The sequence below is a fragment of the Macaca fascicularis genome, chromosome 11, assembly GCF_037993035.2.
Source record: "Macaca fascicularis isolate 582-1 chromosome 11, T2T-MFA8v1.1".
In the NCBI taxonomy this organism is placed as follows: Eukaryota; Metazoa; Chordata; class Mammalia; order Primates; family Cercopithecidae; genus Macaca; species Macaca fascicularis.
This window is the reverse complement of record NC_088385.1, coordinates 63,113,249-63,140,097: the sequence shown is the minus strand read 5'-3', so window position 1 is coordinate 63,140,097 and position 26,849 is coordinate 63,113,249. Positions and strand designations below refer to the sequence as shown.

Genomic DNA, 26,849 nt, shown 5'->3' with positions numbered 1-26,849 from the left:
TTATCTGGGTTTGGTGGCCCATGCCTGTAGTTACAGCTACTTGGGAGGCTGAAGTGGGAGGATCGCTTGAGCCCAGAAGGTTGAGGCTACAGTGAGCGAGAGGGCCAATGCACTTAAGCATGGGCAACAGAGTGAGACCCCATCTCAAAGAAAAAAAAAGGCTGGGCGCGGTGGCTCACACCTGTAGTCCCAGAACTTTGGGAGGCCGAGGCGGGCGAATCACGATCTAATATTACTGTATTAGAAAGAGTAATAACAGCTGAGCTAAATAATCTATGTCATGGATGCTCTTGTGTCTCCTCACAGTATCCTTTTTTCTTTTCTTTTTTCAAGACGGAGTTTCGCTCTTATTGACCAGGCTGGAGTGCAATGGTGCCATCTCGGCTTGCTGCACCCTCCCCCTCCCAGGTTCAAGCGATTCTCCTGCCTCAGCCTCCCAAGTAACTCGGATTACAGGCTCCCGCCATCAGGCCCGGCTAATTTTGTATTTTAAGCGGAGACGAGGTTTCTCCATGTTGGTCAGGCTGATCTCGAACTCCTGTCCTCAGGTGATCCGCTCGCGTCGGCCTCCCAGTGCTGGGATTACAGGCGTGAGCTACCGAGCCCGGCGGACATACATTATTTAGCCCAGGTTATTGGGATCTGTAACTCTCATGGGTCTGTTAAGTCTTTCTCAATTCGAGACCTCAAGATGGAGATTTCTTAAAGTGTAGGAACTGTCTAGGTCTCTCAGCACCCACCTTTTTCGGAGATTTTACATCTAATGACCTGCAAAGTCAGATCAAATCAGTTTGAGAGACCATGTGTCTTTTTCTCTCGGTCTAGGCTTTAGGACCTCTGACTGGGTATAGGACCCCACCCCTCTGAGTCCTGGAAATTTAAATTCTTGGGTCCTTTAATGAAGGTCTATTTACCAGCCTTTATTGAGAGAGAAATGTTATAGAATTGAATCCTCCATAAGGAATGTCTCCCATCAGAGTCCCTTTATGTGACCTTTAGAAACAGTAATAACAGCTAAAGTTGAGACATCTCACAACCCGGACCCATTTCAAAGCAATTAGAGTTCACAGGACCCACGAATTCTTCAGAATAACAAAAGTCTCAATTTGCCAGGCTCATCCCCCTCTGAGGGATAACGTCCAGCCAGCCTCAAGAGCTAGGGGAATTTGATAACCAGGGGCATCCTGTTACCCGGGAATGTTACCGGGGTCTCTGGGGAGGGAACAATCACGGATGGGAGTTTCAGACGGTTGCCTGTAGAGGATGCAGCCACTTGGACTGGGTCAGGAATCCGGCTCCCGGTTCCTTTTTTTCTCTCCCATATCTAGAAATGATAGGAAATGCCAGCGAGTTTCGGGGGCAACATGGTCAGAGGTGGCGGAGTGGCTCACAAGAGCAACGCAGGGAGAGGAGGTGGACGAAGTCCCGCCGGGAATACCCAACATCGACTCCTAGTGCTTTGCCTTGGGTGCCCCTTATTTTAGAGTTCCTAAAGTTATAGAAAGCATAAAAGTTTGGTTTCCAACTCTAGACGTAATTTTGTTCAAGAAGACTAAAAAGGGTTACTTTTTAACGCCACGTAACAAGTCCGGCGTCTGGTTGCGTTTGTCCCACCGGCGCCCCGTAACCTCTTTTTCCGGCGCCTGCGTCACACGCTCTCTCCTGGAGTCGCCGTACCTGGCTCCTTCTGATTGGCTTAGATGCGCCCGGAGCCCTTCTGATTGGCTTAAATGTGCCCCGAGCCCTTCTTGATTGGAAGGCGCGCCTGGGAGTCCGGTCCTTGGCGCCGTAGTGGTTAGGTTGAGGCCCTAGGCGTGGGGGAGAACTGGGGAAACTGGAATTTCCCGCGGAGCTGACAGCGCTTGCGCTCCCCCTACTCGTTGTAATTCCACGCGCTCCAAAATATCCGCCATGGAGAAATCTTGGTAATGACCCATTCCCCGTAAGCATCCCAGGAACACATCTGACCCTTGCCCTATCCCCCTCCTCGCCGCCGCCGTGGGAGAATTCTGGATAACCGATTTCTCTGGTTCCCCCAGAGAATTCTGGGTAACTAGCTGTTTCCACCACCTTCCCCTGCCCCCGCCCCAATTGTGGGTAACTGGCCATTATTGTTTTCCTCTGGGGAATCCTGGGTAGCTATTGGAGAGGATTCTGGGAAACTGACTTCTCGTTCTCCCCACCGTCCAACCCATCCGTCCTCACCCCCAATTCTGGGAGAAAGCACCTTAGATCCCTCTACCTAACGCCAACCCCTGCAGTTCTCGCTCCCTTCACCTGATGATTCAGGGCTGAACCAGGCAAGTGAGCAGTCTGAAATGAGAAGAAAGGGAAGTCAAGGATTAGGTTAGATATTGGGGTGGTGGAGAGTACAGAGGGCCTAGCGGAGGAGAGATAGGGACAACAGTTCTACCACCTCCACCCCCACTGCCCATCCCTCCCCTGCCTGCTTCCTCCTTTGGCTGGCAGTCTCATCCCTCATGCCTGCCTTATCTCCCTCCTGCCCCATAACTTAGAAGACCCTACGTACCAGTACCTGGACCTACCCTTGACTCAGCTACCTCTTTCCCCTTACAGGCCAGGATGTCCATTCTAGGCCCACCGGTGCTGTCTTGCTGAAGGTTGGGTCAGGCGTCTAAAGGGACTGTGGTAAGGGAGGGTGTGACATAGGTGTAAGCTGCCATCGTCATCATGAACTTTGAGGGTCTGGACCCTGGACTGGCAGAGTATGCCCCAGCCATGCATTCTGCCCTGGACCCTGTCCTGGATGCCCACCTGAACCCAAGTCTGCTACAGAATGTGGAGCTGGACCCAGAGGGAGTGGCCTTGGAGGCTCTTCCCGTCCAGGAATCAGTGCACATAATGGAAGGTGTCTACTCTGAATTGCACAGCGTGGTGGCTGAAGTGGGTGTACCTGTCTCCGTCTCCCACTTTGACTTGCACGAGGAGATGCTGTGGGTGGGGAGCCACGGGGTAAGAACTGTACCCCTTTGTGAGGGTTGAAAGATGTTGAAGGTCTTTATCTGGTCTTAACCCAAGGACAGCCGCTTTGCAAATAGCCAGTACTGAGGAGTTGTAGTGATGAGACAGCTGGGTCTGGTTGGAGGGATAAATGGAGAATCTAGGATCTAGGAATAAATGACATATTCTTTATCAGGAGGCATCCCACTTTTTTTTTTTTTGAGACAGGGTCTTGCTCTTTCTCCCTAGGCTGGAGTGCAATGGCACAATGTGATCATGGCTCACTGAAGCGTCAACCTCCTGGGCTCACACAATCCTCCCACTTAAGCCTCTCAGGTAGCTGGGACTACAGGTGTGCGCAACCAAAACCAGCTAATTTTTTTTTTTTTTTTTTTTTTTTTTTTTGAGACGGAGTCTCGCTCTGTCACCCAGGCTGGAGTGCAGTGGCCGGATCTCAGCTCACTGCAAGCTCCGCCTCCCGGGTTCACGCCATTCTCCTGCCTCAGCCTCCCGAGTAGCTGGGACTACAGGCGCCTGCCACCTCGCCCGGCTAAGTTTTTGTATTTTTAGTAGAGACGGGGTTTCACCGTGTTAGCCAGGATGGTCTCGATCTCCTGACCTCGTGATCCGCCCGTCTCGGCCTCCCAAAGTGCTGGGATTACAGGCTTGAGCCACCTCGCCGGGCAAAACCAGCTAATTTTTTTTTTTTTTTTTTTTTTTGAGACGGAGTCTCGCTCTGTCGCCCAGGCTGGAGTGCAGTGGCCGGATCTCAGCTCACTGCAAGCTCCGCCTCCCGGGTTCGGGCCATTCTCCTGTCTCAGCCTCCTGAGTAGCTGGGACTACAGGCGCCCGCCACCTCGCCCTGCTAGTTTTTTGTATTTTTTAGTAGAGACAGGGTTTCACCGTGTTAGCCAGGATGGTCTCGATCTCCTGACCTAGTGATCCGCCCGTCTCGGCCTCCCAAAGTGCTGGGATTACAGGCTTGAGCCACCGCGCCCGGCCAAAACCAGCTAATTTTTAAAAAATTGTTTAGTCTTACTCTGTTGCCGAGGCTTGTCTCAAACTCCTGAACTCAAATGATCCTCCTGCTTAGGGCTGCCAAAGTGTTGGGGTTACAGGTGTGAGCCACGGCACCTGGCCAGCATCCTGCTTTTGTCACAGTTGCTCATGCAGTGTTTTGATTTATATTGATAGTTGTACCCATCACTTAGTCTGTAGCCATCCAAATCTAATCTCTATTGCTATTGCCCCACCTCTGTTTTCTATTTTTATTATTATAGAATATTTAATGTATGATTCTGCATATCTTATATTGAATCATTTTGTCTTCTCTGGCTGATTTTAATCTCAGAGTAGTTATCAATCTTAATTTTTTAAAATCTGTATCCGTATTGCCAATATGCTATGGTGCCCAAAGGCTTTGTAAGAAATACTATGCTGTTCGGCCGGGCGCGGTGGCTCACATCTGTAATCCCAGTGCTTTGGGAGGCCAAGGCAGGCGGATCACGAGGTCAGGAGATCGAGACCATCCTGGCTGACATGGTGAAACCCTGTCTCTAGTAAAAATACAAAAAATTAACTGGGCGTGGTGGCGGGTGCCTGTAGTCCCAGCTACTCGGGAGGCTGAGGCAGGAAAATCGCTTGAACCCAGGAGGCAGAGGTTGCAGTGAGCCAAGATCACACCACTGCACTCCAGCCTGGGTGACACAGCGAGACTCTGTCTCAAAAAAAAAGAAAAAAAAGAAACACTATGCTGTCCTTTGTTTACTAATTGACTTCTTAGGTCATGAATTGTTTTTCCATTAGAAGGGATGAATTTTGTGTGTGTGATTCATTCAGTTTAGTAGGCAGTGTCTACTGCTATGCTAGGCGCTGTGAATAAAGCTAAATAAAACATAATCCTTGCCCTCAAGGAGTTTACAGGACAGTGAGCTAAAAAACATATACAAAAACAGATAATTTCTTTTTTTTTTGAGACGGAGTCTCACGCTGTCACCCAGGCTGGAGTGCAGTGGCCGGATCTCAGCTCACTGCAAGCTCCGCCTCCCGGGTTCACGCCATTCTCCTGCCTCCGCCTCCCGAGTAGCTGGGACTACAGGCGTCCGCCACCTCGGCCGGCTAGTTTTTTGTATTTTTTAGTAGAGACGGGGTTTCACCATGTTAACCAGGATGGTCTCGATCTCCTGACCTCATGATCCGCCCGTCTCGGCCTCCCAAAGTGCTGGGATTACAGGCTTGAGCCACCGCGCCCGGCCAAAAAACAGATAATTTCATGGTACTAAGCACCAGTGTGAAAATCTGTACTGGATGCTGGACAGGATGGAGGATAGTCAGGGCATCCAGAAGGATGTAACCCCTGAATTGAGTCTTGAAAGATGAGTAGAAATGAGATGAAAAAGATGGGAAAAGGCTGTCTTAGCATAGGATAAGCAAAGATTCCAAAGATATACAAAGCTTGGTGAGTACAAAATTCCGGAACTACAAGCAATTAGGATTTACCTGACTGGAGGAGGTAGACATTTATTCATTCAACCAGTGTTTTTTTGAGCCATATACTAGGTGTCAGACCTTGCTCTAAGGTCTAGGTTTGGAATAAGTAAGTAAACAGGAAAACATTACAATACATTCAGGTGTTGATTAGTACTCTTAAGAAAAATACTGGCTGGGCATGGTGGCTCACACCTGTAATCCCAGCACTTGGGGAGGCCAAAGCAGGCGCATCACCTGAGGTCACGAGTTCAAGACCATCCTGGCCAAACGTGGTGAAACCCCATCTCTACTGAAAATACAAAAATTAGCTGGGTGTGGGGACAGGCACCTGTAATCCCAGCTACTTGGGAGGCTAAGGCAGAATTGCTTCAACCTGGGAGGCAGAGGTTGCAGTGAGCTGAGATCGCACCACTGCACTCCTGCCTGGGTGACAGAGCAAGACTCCATCTCAAAAAAAAAAGAAAAAGAAAAATACAGTGAGGCCAGGCACAGTGGCACCTGTAATCCCGGCACTTTGATAAGCCAAGGTGGGAGGGTTGGTTGAGCCCAAGTGTTCAAGACCAGCCTGGGCAACATAGCAAGACCCCATCTCTATTAAAAGAGAAATACAGTTGAGTAAGGGGGTCGAGGTAATGAAGGGTGGGAAAGGTTGCTATTTTGTTTGGTTTTGTAGCATTTTAATTTTAATCTTTTTTCCTAATGGCTCTTTTAGAAACAATGTTGCTACTTTAGATAGTTGGTCAGGAGTTCTCTCTGATAAAGTAACATTTGAATAGAGACTTGAATGCAGCACCAAAAAGGGGAACAAGGAGGCAGAGCCCCATGCCTCTAACTCATCCTTGTGCCTCTCCTTTACTATTCTAGGCCCTCCAGAACGGAGGGAAGGACCCATGTTCCTTGGGAAGGAACATTCTAGAGAACTTCATATGCCATGTTAAAATAGCTTGGACCTTGAACTTGAACCTTCAGGCCACTGAAGGGCTTTTTTTTTTTTTTTTTTTTTTTTTAAGACAGACTCTCACTCAGTTGCCCAGGTTAGAGTGTAGTGGTGCCATCTCAGCTCACTGCAACCTCTGCCCCCCAGGTTCAAGTAATCCTCCTGCCTCAGCCTCCCGAGTAGCTGGGACTACAGGTGTGCACCACCATGCCCAGCTAATTTTTGTATTTTTAGTAGAGATGGGGTTTCACCATGTTGGCCAGGCTGGTTTCAAGCTCCTGGCCTCAAGTGATCCACCTGTCTCGGCATCCCAAAGTGCTGGGATTACAGCATGAGCCACGGCGCCCAGCCTCAGATTTAGGAAATATTTAGGAAGCAAAATAGGCCAGGCGCGGTGACTCAGACCTGTAATCCCAGCATTTTGGGAGGCCGAGGCAGGTGGATCACCTGAGGTCAGGATTTTGAAGCCAGCCTGGCCAACATGGTGAAACCCCCTTTCTACTAAAAATACAAAAAATTAGCTAGACGTGGTGGCGCATGTCTGTAATCCTAGCTACTTGGGAGACTGAGGCAGGAGAATTGCTCAAACCCGGGAGGCAGAGGTTGCAGTGAGCTGAGATCGTGCCATTACACTCCAGCCTGGGCAACAAGAGTGAAACTCCATCTCAAAAATTAATACATAAATAAAATATTCTAAAAATCCTTGGTTATCTAGTGGTTAGGAAAAAATAAATAGGACTTGACTGTCAGATATATGGCTTGGTCAACTAGGTAGATCTTGGTACCATAGAGAATACAGTAAGAAAAATTGAAATGAAATAAAAATGGTGAATTTAATTTAGGATGTCATGAGTTTGAGGTTATGATGGGATATTTAAGGAGGTTTAGTAGTTACCGTCATCTTCTTGGTATCCATGTGGGATTGGTTCCAGGATCCAAAGATACCAGATACCAAAATTCAAGGATGCCTAAATCCCTTATAGAAAGTGATATAGGCCGGGCGCGGTGGCTCAAGCCTGTAATCCCAGCACTTTGGGAGGCTGAGACGGGCGGATCACGAGATCAGGAGATCGAGACCATCCTGGCCTACACGGTGAAACCCCGTCTCTACTAAAAAATACAAAAAACTAGCCGGGTGAGGAGGCAGGCGCCTGTAGTCCCAGCTACTCGGGAGGCTGAGGCAGGAGAATGGCGTCAACTCGGGAGGCGGAGCTTGCAGTGAGCTGAGATCCGGCCACTGCACTCCAGCCTGGGTGACAGAGCGAAACTCCGTCTCAAAAAAAAAAAAAAAGAAAGTGATATAGTATTTGGATATAACCTTATGCACATCCTCCCAGATGTGAAACATAAGAAAGTCAGCTGGCCAGTAGGGAATTGGACTATGTCCCTGACTTTCTATAGACTGTTCTAACCAAGTGAGCCATTACCTATTCTGCAGGGTCATTGTGAGGATAAAATGAGGTAGAGTTTACAAAAATACTGTGTAACACATTAAACAAACATAAGACAGTATTATCAGTGTCTTTATCACTAAGATTGACTGGTTCCTAGCCTTTTGCCTCTGTTGCTCCTGGTCACAAAGGCCAAGCAAGAAAGGATCAAGGCTGAGCCATGCTCAGTCCCTGACCTGGCCATAGGATGGCCCTTGCCCCTCCACTCTAAGTGTCTCTGTTGTCTTTGTCCTCTATAGGGCCATGCCACTTCATTTTTTGGCCCAGCCTTGGAGCGCTACTCATCCTTTCAAGTCAATGGCAGTGATGATATTCGGCAGATCCAGAGCCTGGAGAATGGTATCCTTTTTCTCACCAAGAACAATCTCAAGTACATGGCCCGTGGGGGCCTCATTATATTTGATTACCTGTAAGTGACTTCTCAGCTCTGGACTGGGAACGAGGATGCCTCATAGGGTGGGAAGGCTAAGGGATTGGCAGCTTGTAAGGCCTGGGCCCCTTAGCCTTTCCTCTCCCCAATAGGCTAGATGAGAATGAGGATATGCACAGTCTCCTACTGACTGACAGCAGCATTCTACTCATTGGTGGGCTGCAGAATCACATACTAGAGATTGATCTTAACACTGTCCAGGAGACTCAGAAGGTACAAGCCTGGAGCAAGAAAGACCTATGCAGGGTCTGAGGTTGTTGAGGGGACAGGGTATGCTTGGGCTGGTAATGTGCCTGAGATGTGGGTGTGACCTTTCTGTTCCCTTGGTCTGTGGGAAAAATCATTCTTCTCGCTGGTTTTTCCTGCTTCCCTCTCCAGTATGCAGTAGAGACGCCGGGAGTCACCATCATGAGACAGACAAATCGCTTCTTCTTCTGCGGCCACACGTCTGGCAAGGTGGCCAAGTTCCATTTCTCTTCCCACTGCAGGACCCTGTTTCACTAGATACCTGATTGGGATCTGCTTTCCCTTAACTCTTGGGTGTAGTTGGATTGGAGATGAGGGATGAGTGGAGTGAATTCACTTCCTACTCAGTGATGTTCTACCATGAGATTATTTTGCAGTTTGATGTTTTCTATGATAATGAAGTCTCCTCGAAGTGCCTTCCAGCTCTGGGCTTCTCTGTTTGCCTTTTCTGTGCTTTAAGTTTCCCTATCCTAAAGCCCTAGTTCCTTTGGTAGGGACCCCACTGGGTTAGGTAGGTGGCAGTTATTTTTCCTGATAACAGAATTTGCAGATAACTGAATTTATTTTTTATTTTTTTTAGGTTTCCCTGAGAGATCTCCGTACTTTTAAGGTGGAACATGAGTTTGATGCATTCTCAGGAAGTCTTTCAGATTTTGATGTGCATGGCAACCTGCTAGCTGCCTGCGGCTTCTCCAGCCGCCTCACTGGCCTGGCCTGCGACCGTTTCCTCAAGGTGTATGATTTGCGCATGATGCGTGCCATCACACCACTTCAAGTACATGTGGATCCTGCCTTCTTGCGCTTCATTCCTACATATACTTCTCGTCTTGCTATCATCTCTCAGTCAGGTATGAAGGGCATATGGGATTGGGTAGGAGGGATCAATGAGCAAAGGAGAGCTAGCACCTGAATGAGTACTCATCCAGAAACCTCTTTGTTGGGGAAATAAGTAACCTTTCATCAGGGTCTCAGGGTTTTACTTGGGTTTGGCCAGAGATTAGAGCTTTTATTTTCTTGAATGTGAGGAACATGGAAAAAGGTAAAGATAAAGTAGGCAGAGTAACTGTAGAATTACTCTTTGCTGAGTAGCAAACCATCTGTGGTTTATGGAAGGCATCAGGTGACATTCTGTCTCTAGGCATGGATTTGGGGCCTATCTTGTCCTGAAATCGGGAAGAGGATAGGAAGGGCATAAGAGTATGGCTCTCTTTCACTTTCTAGAGCTCAGTGGGTTTCTTCCTTCTTTGTAGGGCAGTGCCAGTTCTGTGAACCCACAGGCCTAGCCAACCCAGCAGATATCTTTCATGTGAATCCTGTGGGGCCTCTGCTAATGACATTTGACGTGTCAGCCAGCAAGCAGGCCCTGGCGTTTGGGGATTCTGAGGGCTGTGTGCACCTCTGGACTGATTCCCCGGAGCCTTCCTTCAACCCCTACTCCCGTGAGACTGAGTTTGCTTTGCCGTGTCTCGTGGACTCACTGCCTCCTCTGGACTGGAGCCAGGACCTGCTGCCTCTTTCCCTCATCCCTGTCCCACTCACCACTGACACACTTCTCTCTGATTGGCCTGCTGCCAACTCTGCTCCAGCTCCCAGGTTGTACCCTACCTCTGGGCCAAAAGGTGGGAGGGATGGGGAAAGGGCAAAGATATCAGAATTCTCTGCTAGCCTTGTTATTATTCTACTACTTTCCTGATTTTTGTCTACCTTCAGTATTTTCTTTTTCTCTGGACCCTTGGGGATTGGGGAGTGGATCTGTGTACACCACAACAATTTAAGTCCTAGAACTATACTGGATTGTAGGCGAGCACCACCTGTGGATGCAGAGATTCTGCGCACCATGAAGAAGGTGGGCTTCATTGGCTATGCGCCCAATCCTCGCACCAAGCTGCGCAATCAGGTGTGTTCAGAGTGGAGGATCAGCCCCCACCCCAGCCCACTGAAGTTTCTCCTGTCTTTTTCCTTTACTAGTCTTTCTTTTGTTTTTAGATCCTGTTGGTAACCTACCGAATTGATGGAACTATGCTAGGTGTTAGGAGGATTCAAAGATAGAGAAGCTAGGGTCCTTGCTGTTAGGAAATTTAGTATTTGGTTGGTGAAGAGAAGACATAGCCATATCAGACATTATGTTCTGTTGTTAAATGCTGAAGGAATGTCATAAGCATTTAGTGTCAGAGCTGTTTGGAGAGAAAATGTTACTCCGGGCTAAAGTGACCAAGGAAGGTGTAATGAAAGAGCTGGGTATTAAGCTGGAAAGGTGGGATATAAGTTAAGTAGATAGAAACAGAGGAGAATATCCAAGATGAGAGAAGAGTGTTAGCAAAGGTCTCAAGAGGCATACACGCAAAATACATATCTGAGGGGGACTATATGAGTATACCAGTCTGGCCAGAGTAGATGTTGGTATTGGGATGTAGTGAGAGATTAAAGTTAGAAGTGGCCAGATTGTGAAGCTTTGAACACCAGTTTATAATAGAGGAAGTAATACACAGAAAGCAGCATTCTACAAGGGTTAATTTGGTAGTGGTGTGCTGGACAGAGTGAATATAGGGAGACCAGTGTGGATGCCACCACAGTTGTCCAGCTGTGCTGAAGCAGAGTGTTGGCAGTGGAAATAGAAAGGAAGCAGTAGATGCTGAGAATGCTATGAATGTAGAAGGTTGAGGACTTGGTGGCTATTTCAATGTTGGGATAAATGAGGGTGAAGCCAAAGATGACAAGACATCCAACAAGGTTACCTCTTCTTAAAATCCCTAGATACCTTACAGACTCAAGGAGTCAGACAGTGAATTTGACAGCTTCAGCCAGGTCACTGAGTCACCAGTAGGACGAGAAGAGGAGCCACATCTCCACGTTTCTAAGAAATACCGCAAGGTGCTGGGGGACATCAGGGCCTGTGGGATGTGAGGAAAGGTACCCTAGGAAGGAAATCATATGAGAAAGGATTGAAGGACTCAGTCAGGAGGCCTTCAGCTATCACCCTGGACCCAGGAGGAAGGTTCTAGGAAAGGCTATGGCTACTGGAAAGATTTGGGGACTCGGAGGATATCCTTGTCTTGCTCAGACTATTTCTGCCTTAGGTGACCATCAAATACTCCAAGCTAGGGCTGGAGGACTTTGACTTCAAACACTACAATAAGACCTTGTTTGCTGGATTAGAGCCCCACATCCCCAACGCCTACTGTAACTGCATGATCCAGGTAAGGGTTGGGTATTCCTACAACTTGAACGTGCCTACTGCTTTCCTTCTTCCCTATGGCCACTCGACCCTGCTCTTTCCAGGTCTCCTCAACCATGCTCACTTTACCATGGTCTCCTCTACAATTCTTTCTTGCCTCTACAACTTTCAAGTCTCCTCTGAGCTCCACTGGTTTGGTGGACTCACTGCTTCGGTGGACTCCTGCTGTGTATTTTCCACCAGCTCACTTAACCTTCATATTTCTCCTCACCCCTAGGCCAGTTTCCTACATCAGTTCTTCTGCTTTTCCCTCCAGGTGCTCTATTTCCTGGAGCCTGTACGCTGTCTAATTCAAAACCACCTTTGCCAGAAGGAGTTCTGTTTGGCATGTGAGCTGGGCTTCCTCTTTCACATGTTGGACCTCTCTCGTGGTGACCCTTGCCAGGTCAGTACCTGGAGACCTGAGACACTTAAAATGGAAGGGGAAGGAAGGTGGATACAAAAGAGAAAATAACCCCTTTCCACCAACACATTTCCAGGGCAGTAATTTTCTTCGGGCATTCCGTACTATTCCTGAGGCCTCAGCCCTTGGTCTGATCCTGGCTGACTCAGATGAGGCTTCAGGCAAGGGCAATCTGGCCAGGCTCATTCAGAGGTGGAATCGCTTCATTCTCACTCAACTGCATCAAGATATGCAGGAGCTGGAAGTACCACAGGCTTATCGAGGTGCTGGAGGCAGGTATGAAATCAGGATAGAAATAGTTAAAGCCATCATGACAGGCCCCTCTGTGATTTAAAGGGTCTTCTAACTTCCTCAATGTGCATATATCATCCTCTCCACTCTTAGCAGCTTTTGCTCATCGGGGGACTCTGTTATTGGGCAGCTCTTCAGCTGTGAGATGGAGAACTGCAGCCTCTGCCGCTGTGGCAGCGAGACCGTGCGAGCCTCATCCACCCTGCTTTTCACACTCTCCTACCCTGATGGTAGCAACAGTGGTGTACCCTTAGCTCTGTTGGGAAGGCTCCCCAAAATGTCCTGTAATATCAGGGAGAGGGTGTTGGGGATTAACTGTGGGTAGAGGGGAGAACCAAGAGTAAAGCATCTAATTTTCCCTCAGATAAAACTGGGAAGAACTATGACTTTGCTCAGGTGCTGAAGCGAAGCATCTGCCTGGACCAGAATACACAGGCCTGGTGTGACAACTGTGAAAAGTACCAGCCCACGGTGAGTGGACTGTTGGACTGGACTAGAGTCCTGGTCCTGCCATGGAGATTCAGCACCATCCCATGTGGGGCTGGCTCTGTCAGCACTGCCATCCAGGGATCTCTGGTGGAGTGAGGAATCCCAGTTTGAGGACACAGACCCAGGTCCCTGTCCAGACTCCTTTTCCTGTCCGTTCCCTGCCATTCCTTGTTTGTTTTTTCCTCTCAGATTCAGACCCGCAACATCCGCCATCTGCCAGATATTCTTGTCATCAATTGTGAGGTGAACAGCTCAAAAGAGGCTGATTTCTGGAGAATGCAGGCTGAGGTAAGGACTCAGACTAGAAACAGGGCTTCAGGAATAATTTTTCATTTTATCCCCGTTCTGACCTCCATACATGATTATGTTCCTGAAGAACTGGATGTTTTTCTTTTGTGTTCAGGTTGCCTTCAAGATGGCAGTAAAGAAACATGGTGGGGAAATCTCTAAGAACAAGGAGTTTGCTTTGGCTGATTGGTAGGTGCTGTCTTGGGAGTTGTCAAATGATTGAATTGTCCAGTGGCTCCTCTTGTCAAGATCTCTTTCAGAACAAATTTCCAATTCTTCTGACCTGATAGGAAGGAACTAGGGAGTCCAGAGGGTGTGCTGGTATGTCCCTCCATTGAGGAGTTGAAGAATGTCTGGCTTCCTTTCTCCATTCGCATGAAGATGACCAGGAACAAAGGGCTGGATGTTTGCAATTGGACTGATGGGGATGAGATGCAGGTTGTTGAAAAACTGGGAAGAGGAAAGGGAATAAGGGAGAGAAGGTGGGGCAGAAGGTAAAGGAGGGCAGGGGAAGGTGAAACTTAGCAGAAGGAAAAGGAAGAGAATAAGGCCTAGTATTTACCTGTTAGGGGATTTTCCGTAGTCACTCAGTTCAGTGTTGGGGTCCTAGATGGGCTAGGATGGAGATAACCCACCCTGGTACCCCATCCCCTATACCCCCAACTCCCTGTCCTCTGTCCCCATTCCCCTCCCTTCCCCATCCTTAAACTTAGCTTAGCAGCCTGGGTACCCCCCTCACAGTGGGGCCCAGCCAGGGCAGAGGAGGAGCATGGTGTCTATGTGTATGACCTGATGGCTACTGTGGTACACATCCTGGACTCACGCACAGGGGGCAGCCTGGTGGCTCACATCAAAGTTGGAGAGACCTACCACCAGCGCAAGGAGGTGAGTGAGGTTATAGAGGGCAGGAACACTCCTGGGATGGCCACAGTGAGTCCCAGATCTGTCCTTAAGTCTGAGACAGTAGTCTAGCCATCACTTTGTATCGCCACAGGCTTTCTTTGTATTTCCATAGGGCGTTACTCACCAGCAGTGGTATCTGTTCAATGACTTTCTTATTGAACCTATTGATAAGGTTAGTTGCAACATGTTCTGTTTCTTCTTTCATTTCCCCTTTTCCTAGCATCCTTATCTTTAGGGCCCTATAGAATGCCAGGCAGATTCAACAGGGAGGGAGGAAGGAATCCTCAGAAATAAAAACCATTAGCACTTAAAAATAGCACCTGAAAAAAAAAAAAAACAAACTAGCACCTGAGTCCTGGCCTCTTGTCTGAAGTGGGGAAAAGGAAAAGGGTGATATACATTAGCCATAAGTGCTTTTTCTCTTCTATAGCATGAAGCTGTGCAGTTTGACATGAATTGGAAAGTACCTGCAATCCTTTATTATGTCAAACGGAATCTCAATTCCAGATACAACTTGAACAGTAAGTGCTACACAGTAGACCCAAGTGTGTGGGCAGTTTAGATTGGGCTTCAGGATGAGATCTGGGACATTGCTTGCAAGTACTTAGGATTGGTAACCAGTGTTAATATTTCTGGAGATACTAAAGAGATTCCTGTTTATCAGACCTTAAATTTAGAAGCACGAAATCCAGCCTGAGCAACATAGCAAGACCCCATCTCTTAAATTTTTTTTTTTTTTTTTTTTTTGAGATGGAGTCTCACTGTGTCACCCAGGCTGGAGTGCAATGGCATAGTCTCGGCTCACTGAAACCTCTGCCTCCTGGGTTCAAGCGATTCTCCTGCCTCAGCCTCCTGAGTAGCTGGAATTACAGATGCCCGCCACCACGCCTGGCTAATTTTTTTGTATTTTTAGTAGAGACAGGGTTTCACCACGTTGGTCAGGCTGGTCTCGAACTCCTAACCTCATGATCTGCCCGCCTCGGCCTCCCAAAGTGCTGGAATTACAGGCGTAATCAACCACACCCAGCCTAAAAAAAGTTTTCTTTTTTTTTAATTAGCCTGTGTAGGCCAGGCACAGTGGCTTATGGCCTGTAATCCCAGCATTTTGGGAGGCTGAGGCGGGCAGATCACTTGAGCTCAAGAGTTCGAGACCAGTCTGGGCAACATGGTGAAACCCTGTCTCTACAAAAATTACAAAAAGTAGCTGGGTGTGGTGATGTGCTCCTGTTGTCTCAGCTACTTGGGAGGCTGAGGCAGGAGAATCACTTCAGCCTGGGAGTCGGAGGTTTCAGTGAGTCGAGATTGCGTCATTGCACTCTAGCCTGGGTGACAAGAGTGAAACCCTGTCTCAAAAAAAAAAAAAAAAAATTTAGCTGAGTGTGGTAGCATATATTTGTGGTCCCAGCTAAAGCTGGAGAGGCTGAGGTGGGAAGATCACCTGAGCCCAGGAGGCCAAGGCTACAGTGAGTAAGCCATGATTGTACCAGAGTGTACTCTAGCCTAGGCAACAGGATGAGACCGCTTTTTTTTTTTGGACAGAGTATCACTCTTGTTGCCCAGGCTGTAGTGCAATGGCACAATTTTGGCTCACTGTGACCTCCACCTCCCGGGTTCAAGCAGTTCTCCTGCCTCAGCCTCCTGAGTAGCTGGGACTACAGGTGCCTGCCACCATGCCCGGCTAATTTTTTGTATTTTTAGTAGAGACGGGGTTTCACCATGTTGGCCAGGTTGGTTTTGAACTCCTGACCTCGTGATCTGCCCGCCTTGGCCTCCCAAAATGCTGGGATTACAGCCGTGAGCCACGGTGCCCAGCCTGAGACCCTGTCTTTAAAAAAACAAAACAAAACAAAAAAAAAAAACGCTGTAAATCTTGAGAGTGGAGTGGAAATGAGATGAGGGGGGACATTTGGTCCGAATGGCTTAGGTTATGATGTTATATCTAATTATTTTTTGTGGGACAGAGTTTTGCTCTTGTTGCCCAGGCTGGAGTGCAATGCGTGATCTTGGCTCACTGCGACCTCTGCCTCCCGGGTTCAGGTGATTCTCCTGCCTCAGCCTCCCAAGCAGTTGGGATTACAGACAGGTGCCACTACGCCTAGCTAATTTTTTTGTTTTTTGTCTAATTAGTAGAGACGGGTTTCACCATGTTGGCCAGGCTGGTCTCAAACTCCTGACCTGGTGATCTGCCTGCCTTGGCCTCCCAAAGTACTGGGATTACAGGCGTAAGCCACTGCGCCTGTCTCATGTCTAATTATTCTTTTTTATTTATTTATTTTTTTTTTTTTGAGACGGAGTCTCGCTCTGTCGCCCAGGCTGGAGTGCAGTGGCCGGATCTCAGCTCACTGCAACCTCCGCCTCCTGGGTTTACGCCATTCTCCTGCCTCAGCCTCCCGAGTAGCTGGGACTACAGGTGCCCGCCACCTCACCCGGCTAGTTTTCTGTATTTTTTTTTTTTTTTTTTTAGTAGAGACGGGGTTTCACCGTGTTAGCCAGGATGGTCTCGATCTCCCGACCTCGTGATCCGCCCGTCTCGGCCTCCCAAAGTGCTGGGATTACAGGCTTGAGCCACCGTGCCCGGCCGTCTAATTATTCTTACCCCAAATGAAGATCTCTTTTGGAGGTGAGCTCCTTTTTTTTTTTTTTTTTTTTTTTTAGATGAAGTCTTGCTCTTGTTCCCCCAGGCTGGAGTGCGATGGCGCGATCTCAGCTCACTGCAACCTCTGCCTCCGGGGTTCAAGTGATTCTTCTGCCTCAGCCTCCTGAGTAGCTGGGATTACAGGCGCGTACCACCACACCTGGCTAATTTTTGTATTTTTAGTAGAGACAGGGTTTCACCATGTTGGCCAGGCTGGTCTTACACTCCTGACCTCAGGTGATCTGCCCGCCTTGGCCTCCCAAAGTGCTGGGATTATAGGCATGAGTCACCACGCCCAGCTGTGAGCTCCTTATTAAGTACCTATTTGGTATCTTTAAACCATAGTTTCTCTGTAACCTTTTTCTGGATTCTCTAAACTAAGGTCCAAGTGAAAATCTTATTCTTTATTCTCTGTGGTCTTTTCTGGTTTTTTTCTCAGCATGTTTGTTGATAATTTTGTGATGTGACCTGCTCTGTCTACCTGTCCCATTTATCACACATGATCTTTTTTCTCACGTGCTTTGATTATTGAGGGGTCAAGTGAAGACCCAGAGTCTATCAGCCACATTGGGCTTCTCTCCCCTAGTCACTTCGCTATCCAAGCCCTGTGTCCTCTTCATTCTCCCTTCTAGTCAAGAACCCTATTGAGGCAAGTGTCTTGCTGGCTGAAGCCTCGCTGGCACGGAAGCAGCGGAAAACACATACTACCTTTATTCCACTGATGCTGAATGAGATGCCACAGATTGGGGACCTGGTGGGTCTGGATGCTGAGTTTGTCACCCTTAATGAGGTAACCAAGACCAAAGGGATGGGGCATTGGAAGAGAACTCTGAGGATATTAGGAGTTGTAAGCATTTCTCTGATTTCCTTATTAACTCTTCTCATGTAGGAGGAAGCAGAGTTACGCAGTGATGGTACCAAGTCTACCATTAAACCAAGTCAGATGTCAGTAGCCAGGATTACCTGTGTCCGGGGCCAGGGACCTAATGAGGGTATCCCCTTCATTGATGACTACATCTCTACCCAGGAGCAGGTATTAAGATACAGAGATGCAAGTGAGGCACACCCTGGTACTTATGTACAGTGCTCAAGAACCCAGGGAAGAGTGATAGGGGAAAACTCCACCTCACTTCCTGAAAAAGACTTGTCCTTTTCTCTATTCCTAGGTGGTGGATTACTTGACTCAATACTCGGGTATAAAGCCTGGTGACCTCGATGCCAAAATTTCCTCCAAGCACCTAACAACTCTCAAGTCTACCTACTTAAAGCTTCGTTTTCTCATTGACATTGGAGTCAAGTTTGTGGGTCATGGCCTGCAGAAGGACTTCCGGGTCATCAACCTGATGGTTTGGCAGGGCTCTTTTAAGAGTCTTCTTGTGAGAGTGGGCCCCTCAGGGTATACACTGTGCCTTCAGAGAATGGGAAATTATAGTCCCCTACCTTAAGTCTCCCCCTCTTTTATCTTTGCCAGGTGCCCAAGGACCAAGTCCTTGATACTGTCTACCTGTTCCACATGCCCCGAAAACGAATGATTTCCCTGCGATTCCTTGCTTGGTACTTTCTGGGTGAGTTGCTCTGCCTTGTAGGCCCCTGTGGTGTACATTAATAGCAGAAGCAGCCATTTAAAAAAAAAGCAATCGTGTCCTTTGCAGCAACATGGATGGAGCTGTGGGCCATCATACTAAGTGAACTAACTCAGAAACAGAAAATCAGATACCACATATTCTCACTTATAAGTTGGAACTAAACAATGAGTACATATGGACATAAGGATGGAAATAATAGACACTGGGGACTCTAAAAGTGGGGTTGGTGGGGGATGGGTGAGGGTTGAAAATTACGTATTGGCTGCATAGTTCACTATTTGCATATTAGGGATACCAGAAGCCCAGTCCTCACCAGTACATGATATACCCATGTAGCAAATATGCACATGTACCCCAAATCTAAAATAAAATTTAAACATAAAAAATAAAAGCATGGGGGGAAAAGACAAAGTAGGAAAAGTGTTAAGAGGACAAAGTGGGAGTAGGGGTGACCCTCAGTTAGTGGTGACAGTTACTAATGGATTTAATTAACTTCAATATCCCTTCTGTGCAATGAAGAAGATGTTTGACAATTTCCCTTAAGGACAGTCAGGCTTTTTAGTTTTCTGGAGTCAGGTAGGAGTGGGGAGACATGTTCCTACCTCCCTTTGCTGGGTCCCAAACTATTCCACCTTTACTTACCCCAGACCTGAAGATTCAAGGGGAAACCCATGACAGTATTGAGGATGCACGCACAGCCCTTCAGCTCTACCGAAAGTATCTGGAGCTAAGCAAAAATGGCACTGAGCCTGAGTCTTTCCACAAGGTGCTCAAGGGTCTTTATGAGAAGGGCCGAAAGATGGACTGGAAGGTGCCTGAGCCTGAGGGCCAAACAAGTCCCAAGAGTAAGACCTGGGATGGGACAAGGGAAACTGGACTGGGTGGATTTTGTATTTTGTTTGTGACAGGGTCTCACTCTTACCCAGGCTGAAGTGCAGTAGCGTGATTACAGCTCACTGCAGCCTCGACTTCCTGGGCTCAAGTGATTCTCCCACCTCAGACTCCCAAGTACCTGGGACAACAGGCACACACCACCACACCCAGCTAATTTTTGTACTTTTTGTAGAAACAGGGTTTTGCCATGTTGCACAGGCTGGTCTTAAACTCCTGGGCTCAAGCGATCCATCCACCTTGGGCTCACAAAGTGCTGGGATTACAGGCATGAGCCCAGCGCCCCCAACTGGGTGGATTTTGATTGCACATATGGAGAATAGCACTTCACAGTTTACAAAGCACTTCATCCTCCTAACATTCAGTGAAATACATTTTATCAAAACTCTCCATTAACTATAACTTCCTCTTGCCCAAGTCTAAAATGTTCAGGGAAGGTCCATGCCCTTTTTTCTCTTGCATTTTTCCTTCATAGGAAGTAATGAGAAGATGCTTTTTTCTCTACTCAGCTTGAATCATGCTTTTGGTTTTGTCTCTGACAGATGCAGCTGTCTTCTCCTCAGTGCTGGCGCTCTGACTACCCTTCCCAAAGAACCACTGCCCTCTCCCTTTACTGTTCTATAGCCCCAGAACTGGGAGATGGGTTCCTTAGTTGGCTATACCTTGTCCACTTCCAGTACTGGACGTGCTCAGGGTCTAGAGTCTCAGATGGTGCTATTAATAGAACTGGAACACAGCAGAATTGTTGCAAAGGTTCTAGGAGCCAGATTCATTCCTTCTTCATCCTTTGCAAAACAGTGGCACAGAAACGGAGTCTAGAATTGACCCAGATGGAAAGTAATTGGTATTCTTAATATCCTGGTTCACTAATATCCAGGCAGAGAAGCTCCTGGAACCATAATTGTCAGTTCCTAGCTGGCTAGGGATTGAAGTCCTGGACAGCGACAGAGGATACCACAGTAGTTCAAGACTTAGCACAAGTCACCAACTGCTTCAGGGATGCCTGGAGGGGCCAGCAAGTAGAGTGTTGGTGGCCCAAACAAACCAGTGTTGCCAATACCATTGCCAAAAGGGCCTTTGGATCCTGGACAAAGCTTGGCTGCTGGCTTCATTTATTCCTGCTGATGGCTGAGAAGCATCTGTCTTCCATCCCACTCTCCTGTCCCAAGTTTTGTTCCGTTTTTTAAAAATTTGTTGTAAACTGCATGTTTTATAAAATAAAAACAAAATACCGTTTGTCATTTATCTCATTAGGGAACTGCTAGTGTGGGTTCTCTGGCTTCAGTCTTCCTCTCCTTCCTTTGAAGGTAAAGGTGCGGAATCCAAAGTTGTGGATGTGAAAGGGTATAATTGGGCCAGGCGCAGTGGGTCACTTCTGTAATTCCCAGCACTTTGGGAGGCCGAGGTGGGTGGATCAGGAGGTCAGGAGTTCAAGACCAGTGTGACGAAGATGGTGAAACCCCCGTCTCTACTAAAAATACAAAAATTAGCCGGGCGTGGTGGATGGCGACTGTAATCCTAGCTGAGGCAGAGAATTGCTCGAACCCGGGAAGCGGAGGGTGCAGTGCGCCAAGATTACGCCACTGTACGCCAGCCTGGGCGATAGGGCGAGACTCCGTCTCAACAAAAGGAAAAAAAAAGGTATAATTATGCCTTTTCTGGGCAATGCTGGGTCTTTGCTGTAGCTGTCCAGTACCCTACGTCAGACTGAAGATGTACAGTACGGTTTCCCCGTTAATTGTGTAAGCCGACAAACTACAGGTCCCAGGATAGCTTGAGACCTGTAGTTGCTCACAAAGATGGGTCTGGTGCTGTGATGCTTCCTGGGAGATGTAGTTTCCTGTGTATTGAAACCTGGGCTGCTCACTGGCCTGCAGAGCACCGTTTTGAAGGTCCTAGCCCACCTGAGTTGGCTCACGCTCACGACTAGCCGCTTCCATACAGTACACCCGGCCTCTGTCGTCTCTTAAGGCCACTCCTATTCTACGGCTGACCCCTGGAGGTCACGTGGAGCTGTTCGCCACGCAAGTCTGGGTCCTTCAGCGATTGACCGGGGTCCTTGCTATCCAGGAGCCTCTCCTAAGCTGCCTGTTCGCGCGAGAGTTTGGAGGGGCGGGTTTGGGGTCGGTGTCTGATTGGGGCTCGCACCGCAGCACGCTCGAGCCCCGCTTAGGTACCAGTTAGCGCCACGGGAGCTGGGTCAGGCGGTCGCCGGGACACCCCGTGTGTGGCAAGCGGCGAAGCGCTCTGGAGGATTCCGGACAGCCCTGCTCCCCGCAGCCAGGTGTAGTTTCGGGAGCCACTGGGGCCAAAGTGAGAGTCCAGCGGTCTTCCAGCGCTTGGGCCACGGCAGCGGCCCTGGGAGCAGAGGTGGGACGGATGCGAGCGGCGAGGTGCTGGGCGCTGAGGGTTGGGGATGGACTGGAGCGAAAGCAATGGCGGAGTCCTTAGAAAGGGGGCTGAGGTCCGTACGGATAATCAACTTACGGGCTGGAGATGGGGACGCAGGAATCTTCGGTGCAGGATCCAAATGGGCCCTAATTATTGAATGCTGGCCTCCTGGCCTGACTGAGGGCTCCCTGCTGGCAGTTCCCTAGTGCTTGTAGTCCTCGCGTAATCGCCAACTTACCTCCTGTAGCTGCCACAAAGCCCCGTGAACTCTAGGCATGCAGTGCTAAAGTACCAACACCTAGGGCCTCACCTTTCCACGTAGAGTCTGGGACTGAGCCCCAAGTCCTGAGCTTGCGTTCCCACCTACCGCCCTGGGGGAATCAGAGCCCTCAAGCGCTGGAACAGAGAAGCCCCTTTGTGTCCCGGCCATTTCCTGGAAAGTAGAGCCAGAGTCACAGTGAAGCCTTTGAAAGCCTTGGGGTGAGGAGTGGGGGGGTCAGGGAAAAATGGAGTCGGCTTCTCACACTTGTTTTATTCCCACACAAACCCAGGTGGAGCGACCCCATTACGCTAAAGATGAAAGGCTGGGGTTGGCTGGCCCTGCTTCTGGGGGCCCTGCTGGGAACCGCCTGGGCTCGGAGGAGCCAGGATCTCCACTGTGGAGGTAAAGGCACAACAGGAAAAAGAAGTGGAGGAAGCAGAGCCTTGGGAGGGCATGAGATCCAAGGCCTGGGAGAAGGAGGAATGGAAATCCTGGGTTGATCCCATTCTCACACCCTACCCCCACCCTCTCCCCTGCTCCCATTCTCTCCTCTTCCACCAGCGTGCAGGGCTCTGGTGGATGAACTAGAATGGGAAATTGCCCAGGTGGACCCCAAGAAGACTATTCAGATGGGATCTTTCCGGATCAATCCAGATGGCAGCCAGTCAGTGGTGGAGGTAACTGTTACTGTTCCCCCAAACAAAGTAGCTCACTCTGGCTTTGGATGACAATTCGACTGCTTAAAAAGGACCTTAGTTTAATAGAAATGAAGAAAATAGACTCAGGGATATCTAAAAGATTTGGCTCTGTCTCATTTGGAAGAGGCTGCAGGCTTATTCCCCATGCACTTGCTTCCTGGCTCCAAACCTTAATACTTTGTTTCTGCTGTAGAATTTGTTAGCAAACAGGGAGTCCTGATCAGCCCCCTTTTCCACATCCACATGACTCGTTTTTACTGTAGCACTGTGGTATACATACAAACGTCCATTCAAAATCTGAATCAGAGCTAAAAATAAAAAATGAAAAATAAGAATAAAAGGTTTTATCATAATTAGGAAATTTTAGTCGAAAACAACACACATGTACACAAAGGTGTATCTAATAAGTAATATATAAGGCAATGTTAAGATTATGGTGCTAGCCTGGGCATCATGGCAAAACACCATCTCTACAAAGAAATGCAAAAGTTAACAGTGCATGGTGGCATGTGCCTGTAGTGACCGCTACTTGGAGGGCTGAGGTGGGAGGATCACTTGAGCCTAGAGGATCACTTAAGCTCAAGAGGTCAAGGCTGCAGTAAGCCGTGATCGTGCCACTGCACTCCAACCTGGGAAACACAGCAAAACCCTGTCTCAAAAAAAAAAAAAAACAAAACCCAGCACTTTGGGAGACTGAGCCAGGCAGATCACCTGAGGTTAGAAGTTTGAGACCAGCCTGGCCAACATGGTGAAACTTCATCTCTACTAAAAATACAAAAAATTAGCCAGGCGCGGTGGCGCATGCCTATAGTCCCAGCTACTCGGGAGGCTGAGGCAGGAGAATCAATTGAACCCAGGAGGCGGAGGTTGCAGTGAGCCAGGAACACCCCTCTGCACTTCATTCTGGTTGACAAGAGCAAAACTCTGTCTTGGGAAAAAAAAAAGATTATGGTACCTTAATAGCTGTTGTCCACAGAGCCTACACTACCTCTTTAATACTGTGCTTACTGAGGATATTAGTCTCAATTTTAAAAAATTATTATTATTATTATTTTTGAGTCAGAGTTTCGCTCTTGTTGCCCAGGATAGAGTGCAATGACACGATCTTGGCTCACTGCAACCTCTGCTTCCCGGATTGAAGCGTTTCTCCTGCCTCAGCCTCCCAAGTAGCTGGGATTACAGGCATGCACCACCATGCCTGGCTAATTTTGTATTTTTAGTAGAGACAGGGTTTTTCCACGTTGGTCAGAATGGTCTCAAACTCCTGACCTCAGGTGATCCACCCTCCTCGGCCTCCCAAAGTGCTGGGATTACAGGCGTGAGCCACCGTGCCTGGCCAAAAATATATATATATTAATGAGAACACATGGACACAGGGAGGGGAACATCACACATCAGGTCCTGTTGGTGTCTGGGGGGCTAGGGGAGGGATAGCATTAGGAGAAATACCTAATGTAGATGACAGGTTGATAGGTGCAGCAAACCACCATGGCACATGTATACCTAGGTAACAAACCTGCACGTTCTGCACATGTATCCCAGAACTTAAAGTATAATTTAAAAAAAAAAAATTGTCTTCATCTATAGAAATTAAAAGTATAAGTTGATCAGGGTTAATCAAAAAATTCTGTTTATAACTTGGAGCTAATGTTAACTGTCTTGTTTCTTAGAATTGTACAATGAAGTGCCGGGCACGGTGGCTCATGCCTGTAATCCCAGCACTTTGGGAGGCCGAGGTGGGTGGATTACCTGAAGTCAGGAGTTTGAGACCAGCCTGACGAACATGGAGAAACCCCGTCTCTACTAAAAATACAAAATTAGCTGGGCGTGGTGGCACATGCCTGTAATCCCAACTACTCGGGAGGCTGAGGCAGGAGAAATCACTTGAACCCGGGAGGTGGAGGTTGCAGTGAGCCAAGATTGCACCATTGCACTCTAGCCTGGGCAACAAGAGTGAAACTCCATCTCTAAAAAAAAAAAAGAATTGTACAATGAGGTAAAGTCAAATCATATATTTGAAACTACTGCCAAGTACAGTGGCTCATACCTGTAATCCCAGCACTCTGGGAGACTGAGGCAGGCAGATCACTTGAGTGCAGGAGTTCGAGACCAGCCTGGGCAACATGGCAAAACTCTCTACAAAAAAAATACAAAAAAGTAGCTGAGCCTGGTGGTGCGCACCTGTGAGAGGCTGAGGTGGGAGGATCACCTGAGCCTGGGAAATCCAAGCTGTAGTGAGCCTCAGTCATCACACCACTGCACTCTAGCCTGGGCAATGCAGTGAGGCCTGTCTCAAAAAAAAAAAAAAAAAGTACTTTGAAACTATCAAGTAAACTGTACTAATTAAAAACCACACTAGGCCGGGCACAGTGGCTCACATCTATAATCCCAGCACTTTGGGATGCTGAAGCGGGCAGATCACCTGAGGTCTGGAGTTTGAGACCAGCCTGACCAACATGGAGAAACCCCATCTCTACTAAAAATACAAAAGTTAGCTGGGTGTAGTGGTGCATGTCTGTAATCCCAGCTACTCAGGAGGCTGAGGCAGGAGAATCACTTGAACCCAGGAGGCGGAGGTTGCAGTGAGCCAAGATTGCAACATTGTGCTCTAGCCTGGGAAACAAGAGCAAAACCCCATCTCAGAAAAAAAAAAAAAAAACAAACTAATTAAAAATTAAAATCAATTAGGGAAAGCTTTTTAGAATAGGTTGTTAGAGCTAGATTTGGAAAGAAAAGTAAGGATATAAATTACTAATGTACAGAGGTAGAAGAGAGTGACCCAAGGCTGAGGACATTTCTAGGTGCCTTATGCCCGCTCAGAGGCCCACCTCACAGAGCTGCTGGAGGAGATATGTGACCGGATGAAGGAGTATGGGGAACAGATTGATCCTTCCACCCATCGCAAGAACTATGTACGTGTAGTGGGCCGGAATGGAGAATCCAATGAACTGGACCTACAAGGCATCCGAATTGACTCAGATATCAGTGGCACCCTCAAGTTTGCGGTGAGCTATGGGAATCAGTAGCTGGTTCTTGGACATTAAGGGGTTGTTGGAGAACCAATTAGAAAGTTAGGCTGATATCCTTGTCCTCCTCTTTGGAAGTGAAGGCAAGAGGCCTTTTATTGCCCTGTGTCACCCATTTCTCCCTTGGGTTGGCAGTGTGAGAGCATTGTGGAGGAATACGAGGATGAACTCATTGAATTCTTTTCCCGAGAGGCTGACAATGTTAAAGACAAACTTTGCAGTAAGCGAACAGGTAAGCTGCCCCCACTTTATCTCCTGTTCTAGTAGCTCTGTGGAACCTGATATTCCCTAACTCACCCATACACCCCCATCCCAGAAACCTCTGGTATTAGCTCAAGAGCTGTCTTCCATTTCCCTTGGCTTAGAGACTTGGGGTGTTCCTACCCATTTTCTGTCAGCTTTCAGAATTTGTGTCCCCTTGACCCTGAGATACAGGTGAGAGGGCAGTGGGGATGTTTTATCATTTATAAGCATATATTCTGCAGAATGGTGGTTGGTGTGTGTTTGTGTCAGCTTGGTCTGGGAAATTTTCTCAATACTGGCACATATCAATATGAGAGTGGCATTTTCCTTTAAATTGTTTGCCATTTGCAGATCTTTGTGACCATGCCCTGCACATATCGCATGATGAGCTATGAACCACTGGAGCAGCCCACACTGGCTTGATGGATCACCCCCAGGAGGGGAAAATGGTGGCAATGCCTTTTATATATTATGTTTTTACTGAAATGAACTGAAAAAATATGAAACCAAAAGTACAAACTGTGTTGTCTTTTCATGCCCGGAATTGCCCTTACATTAAGCTTGAAGATAAGGAGTTATAGACAGGAAAGATAATGGAGGAGAAAGAAGAGTTTTGGGATTGACACAGGATAAAGGTAGGAGAGGCCTGAACCTTTAATTTTTCTATCTTTTGAAATTCCATTCCACTCATAAACTAGATAAGCTTTCAGTCAGTGCCCACTCAATACCATGTCTTTAAGGTCTAATTTTGGAGAAGAGAGGAACCTCCATGAGGAAGCATGGGAATATAAGCGTATGGTAGTATAGAATTCTAGAAATCCTTTGTGTTCATGGCTGTTGAAACATAAAGTAAGACAGAGCTTGGTCTTGAAGGAAATAATGGACATGCATTATTCTTCCTTCCCTCCCCATCCAGATGGAGGGACCAGCAAGAACAGAGACAGGAAGGGGAAAATGGATGTGACCAACTCAGCTGAAAAGTAAGGGCTTTTT

At 47.9% G+C, this 26,849-nt stretch overlaps 2 protein-coding genes and 1 long non-coding RNA gene across 48 annotated transcripts; 2 read left to right on the top strand and 1 right to left on the bottom strand.

Annotated features, from left to right (window-relative positions):
• Nucleotides 1-1,797: 1,797 nt before the first annotated feature.
• PAN2 (poly(A) specific ribonuclease subunit PAN2) lies at nt 1,798-20,472 on the top strand. 45 transcript variants are annotated; one of them, XR_012420340.1, is made up of 26 exons: nt 1,798-1,925; nt 2,578-2,973; nt 8,079-8,248; nt 8,362-8,482; nt 8,648-8,725; nt 9,096-9,363; nt 9,766-10,108; nt 10,316-10,412; nt 11,270-11,386; nt 11,593-11,712; nt 12,007-12,135; nt 12,230-12,429; nt 12,538-12,674; nt 12,809-12,915; nt 13,123-13,221; nt 13,337-13,410; nt 13,512-13,659; nt 13,935-14,106; nt 14,237-14,296; nt 14,555-14,645; nt 17,392-17,549; nt 17,649-17,792; nt 17,926-18,105; nt 18,231-18,324; nt 18,993-19,190; nt 19,779-20,472. XR_012420340.1 is itself a non-coding variant. In XM_074007136.1 (26 exons), the coding sequence occupies exons 8-26, from the start codon at nt 10,353-10,355 to the stop codon at nt 19,811-19,813; spliced, it is 2,292 nt and encodes a 763-aa protein (XP_073863237.1). In that variant the 5' UTR covers nt 1,798-1,925; nt 2,578-2,973; nt 8,079-8,248; nt 8,362-8,482; nt 8,648-8,725; nt 9,096-9,363; nt 9,766-9,954; nt 10,316-10,352; the 3' UTR covers nt 19,814-20,472. The 45 variants fall into 45 exon arrangements, 39 of the variants coding, with proteins under 39 accessions (XP_073863237.1, XP_073863233.1, XP_073863235.1 ...); XR_012420341.1 differs by having other exon boundaries at nt 17,926-18,135; XR_012420343.1 differs by having other exon boundaries at nt 13,482-13,659.
• LOC123567529 (uncharacterized) lies at nt 19,102-24,727 on the bottom strand. The gene is made up of 2 exons (XR_006690510.3): nt 24,635-24,727; nt 19,102-22,895 (listed from the first exon to the last, which is right to left on the bottom strand). It is a non-coding gene; the product is annotated as an uncharacterized lncRNA (long non-coding RNA).
• CNPY2 (canopy FGF signaling regulator 2) lies at nt 21,381-26,375 on the top strand. Of its 2 annotated transcripts, none has more exons than XM_005571231.4 (6): nt 21,381-21,606; nt 22,179-22,291; nt 22,451-22,566; nt 25,389-25,592; nt 25,749-25,845; nt 26,208-26,375. In XM_005571231.4, exons 2-6 carry the CDS (start codon nt 22,204-22,206, stop codon nt 26,249-26,251), a joined length of 549 nt encoding a protein of 182 aa, XP_005571288.1. In that variant the 5' UTR covers nt 21,381-21,606; nt 22,179-22,203; the 3' UTR covers nt 26,252-26,375. The 2 variants fall into 2 exon arrangements, with proteins under 2 accessions (XP_005571288.1, XP_073863252.1); XM_074007151.1 differs by having other exon boundaries at nt 25,350-25,592.
• Nucleotides 26,376-26,849: the final 474 nt, after the last annotated feature.

Coding starts and splice junctions, on each gene's coding strand:
- PAN2 (XM_005571220.4), top strand. CDS start 2,692: ATGAACTTTGAGGGTCTGGACCCTGGACTGGCAGAGTATGCCCCAGCC. Junction 2,974..8,078: donor TGTGGGTGGGGAGCCACGGG/GTAAGAACTGTA, acceptor TGTCCTCTATAG/GGCCATGCCACTTCATTTTT. Junction 13,660..13,962: donor CTGATGGGGATGAGATGCAG/GTTGTTGAAAAA, acceptor CCCCCCTCACAG/TGGGGCCCAGCCAGGGCAGA.
- CNPY2 (XM_005571231.4), top strand. CDS start 22,204: ATGAAAGGCTGGGGTTGGCTGGCCCTGCTTCTGGGGGCCCTGCTGGGA. Junction 22,292..22,450: donor CCAGGATCTCCACTGTGGAG/GTAAAGGCACAA, acceptor CTCTTCCACCAG/CGTGCAGGGCTCTGGTGGAT. Junction 25,593..25,748: donor GTGGCACCCTCAAGTTTGCG/GTGAGCTATGGG, acceptor TTGGGTTGGCAG/TGTGAGAGCATTGTGGAGGA.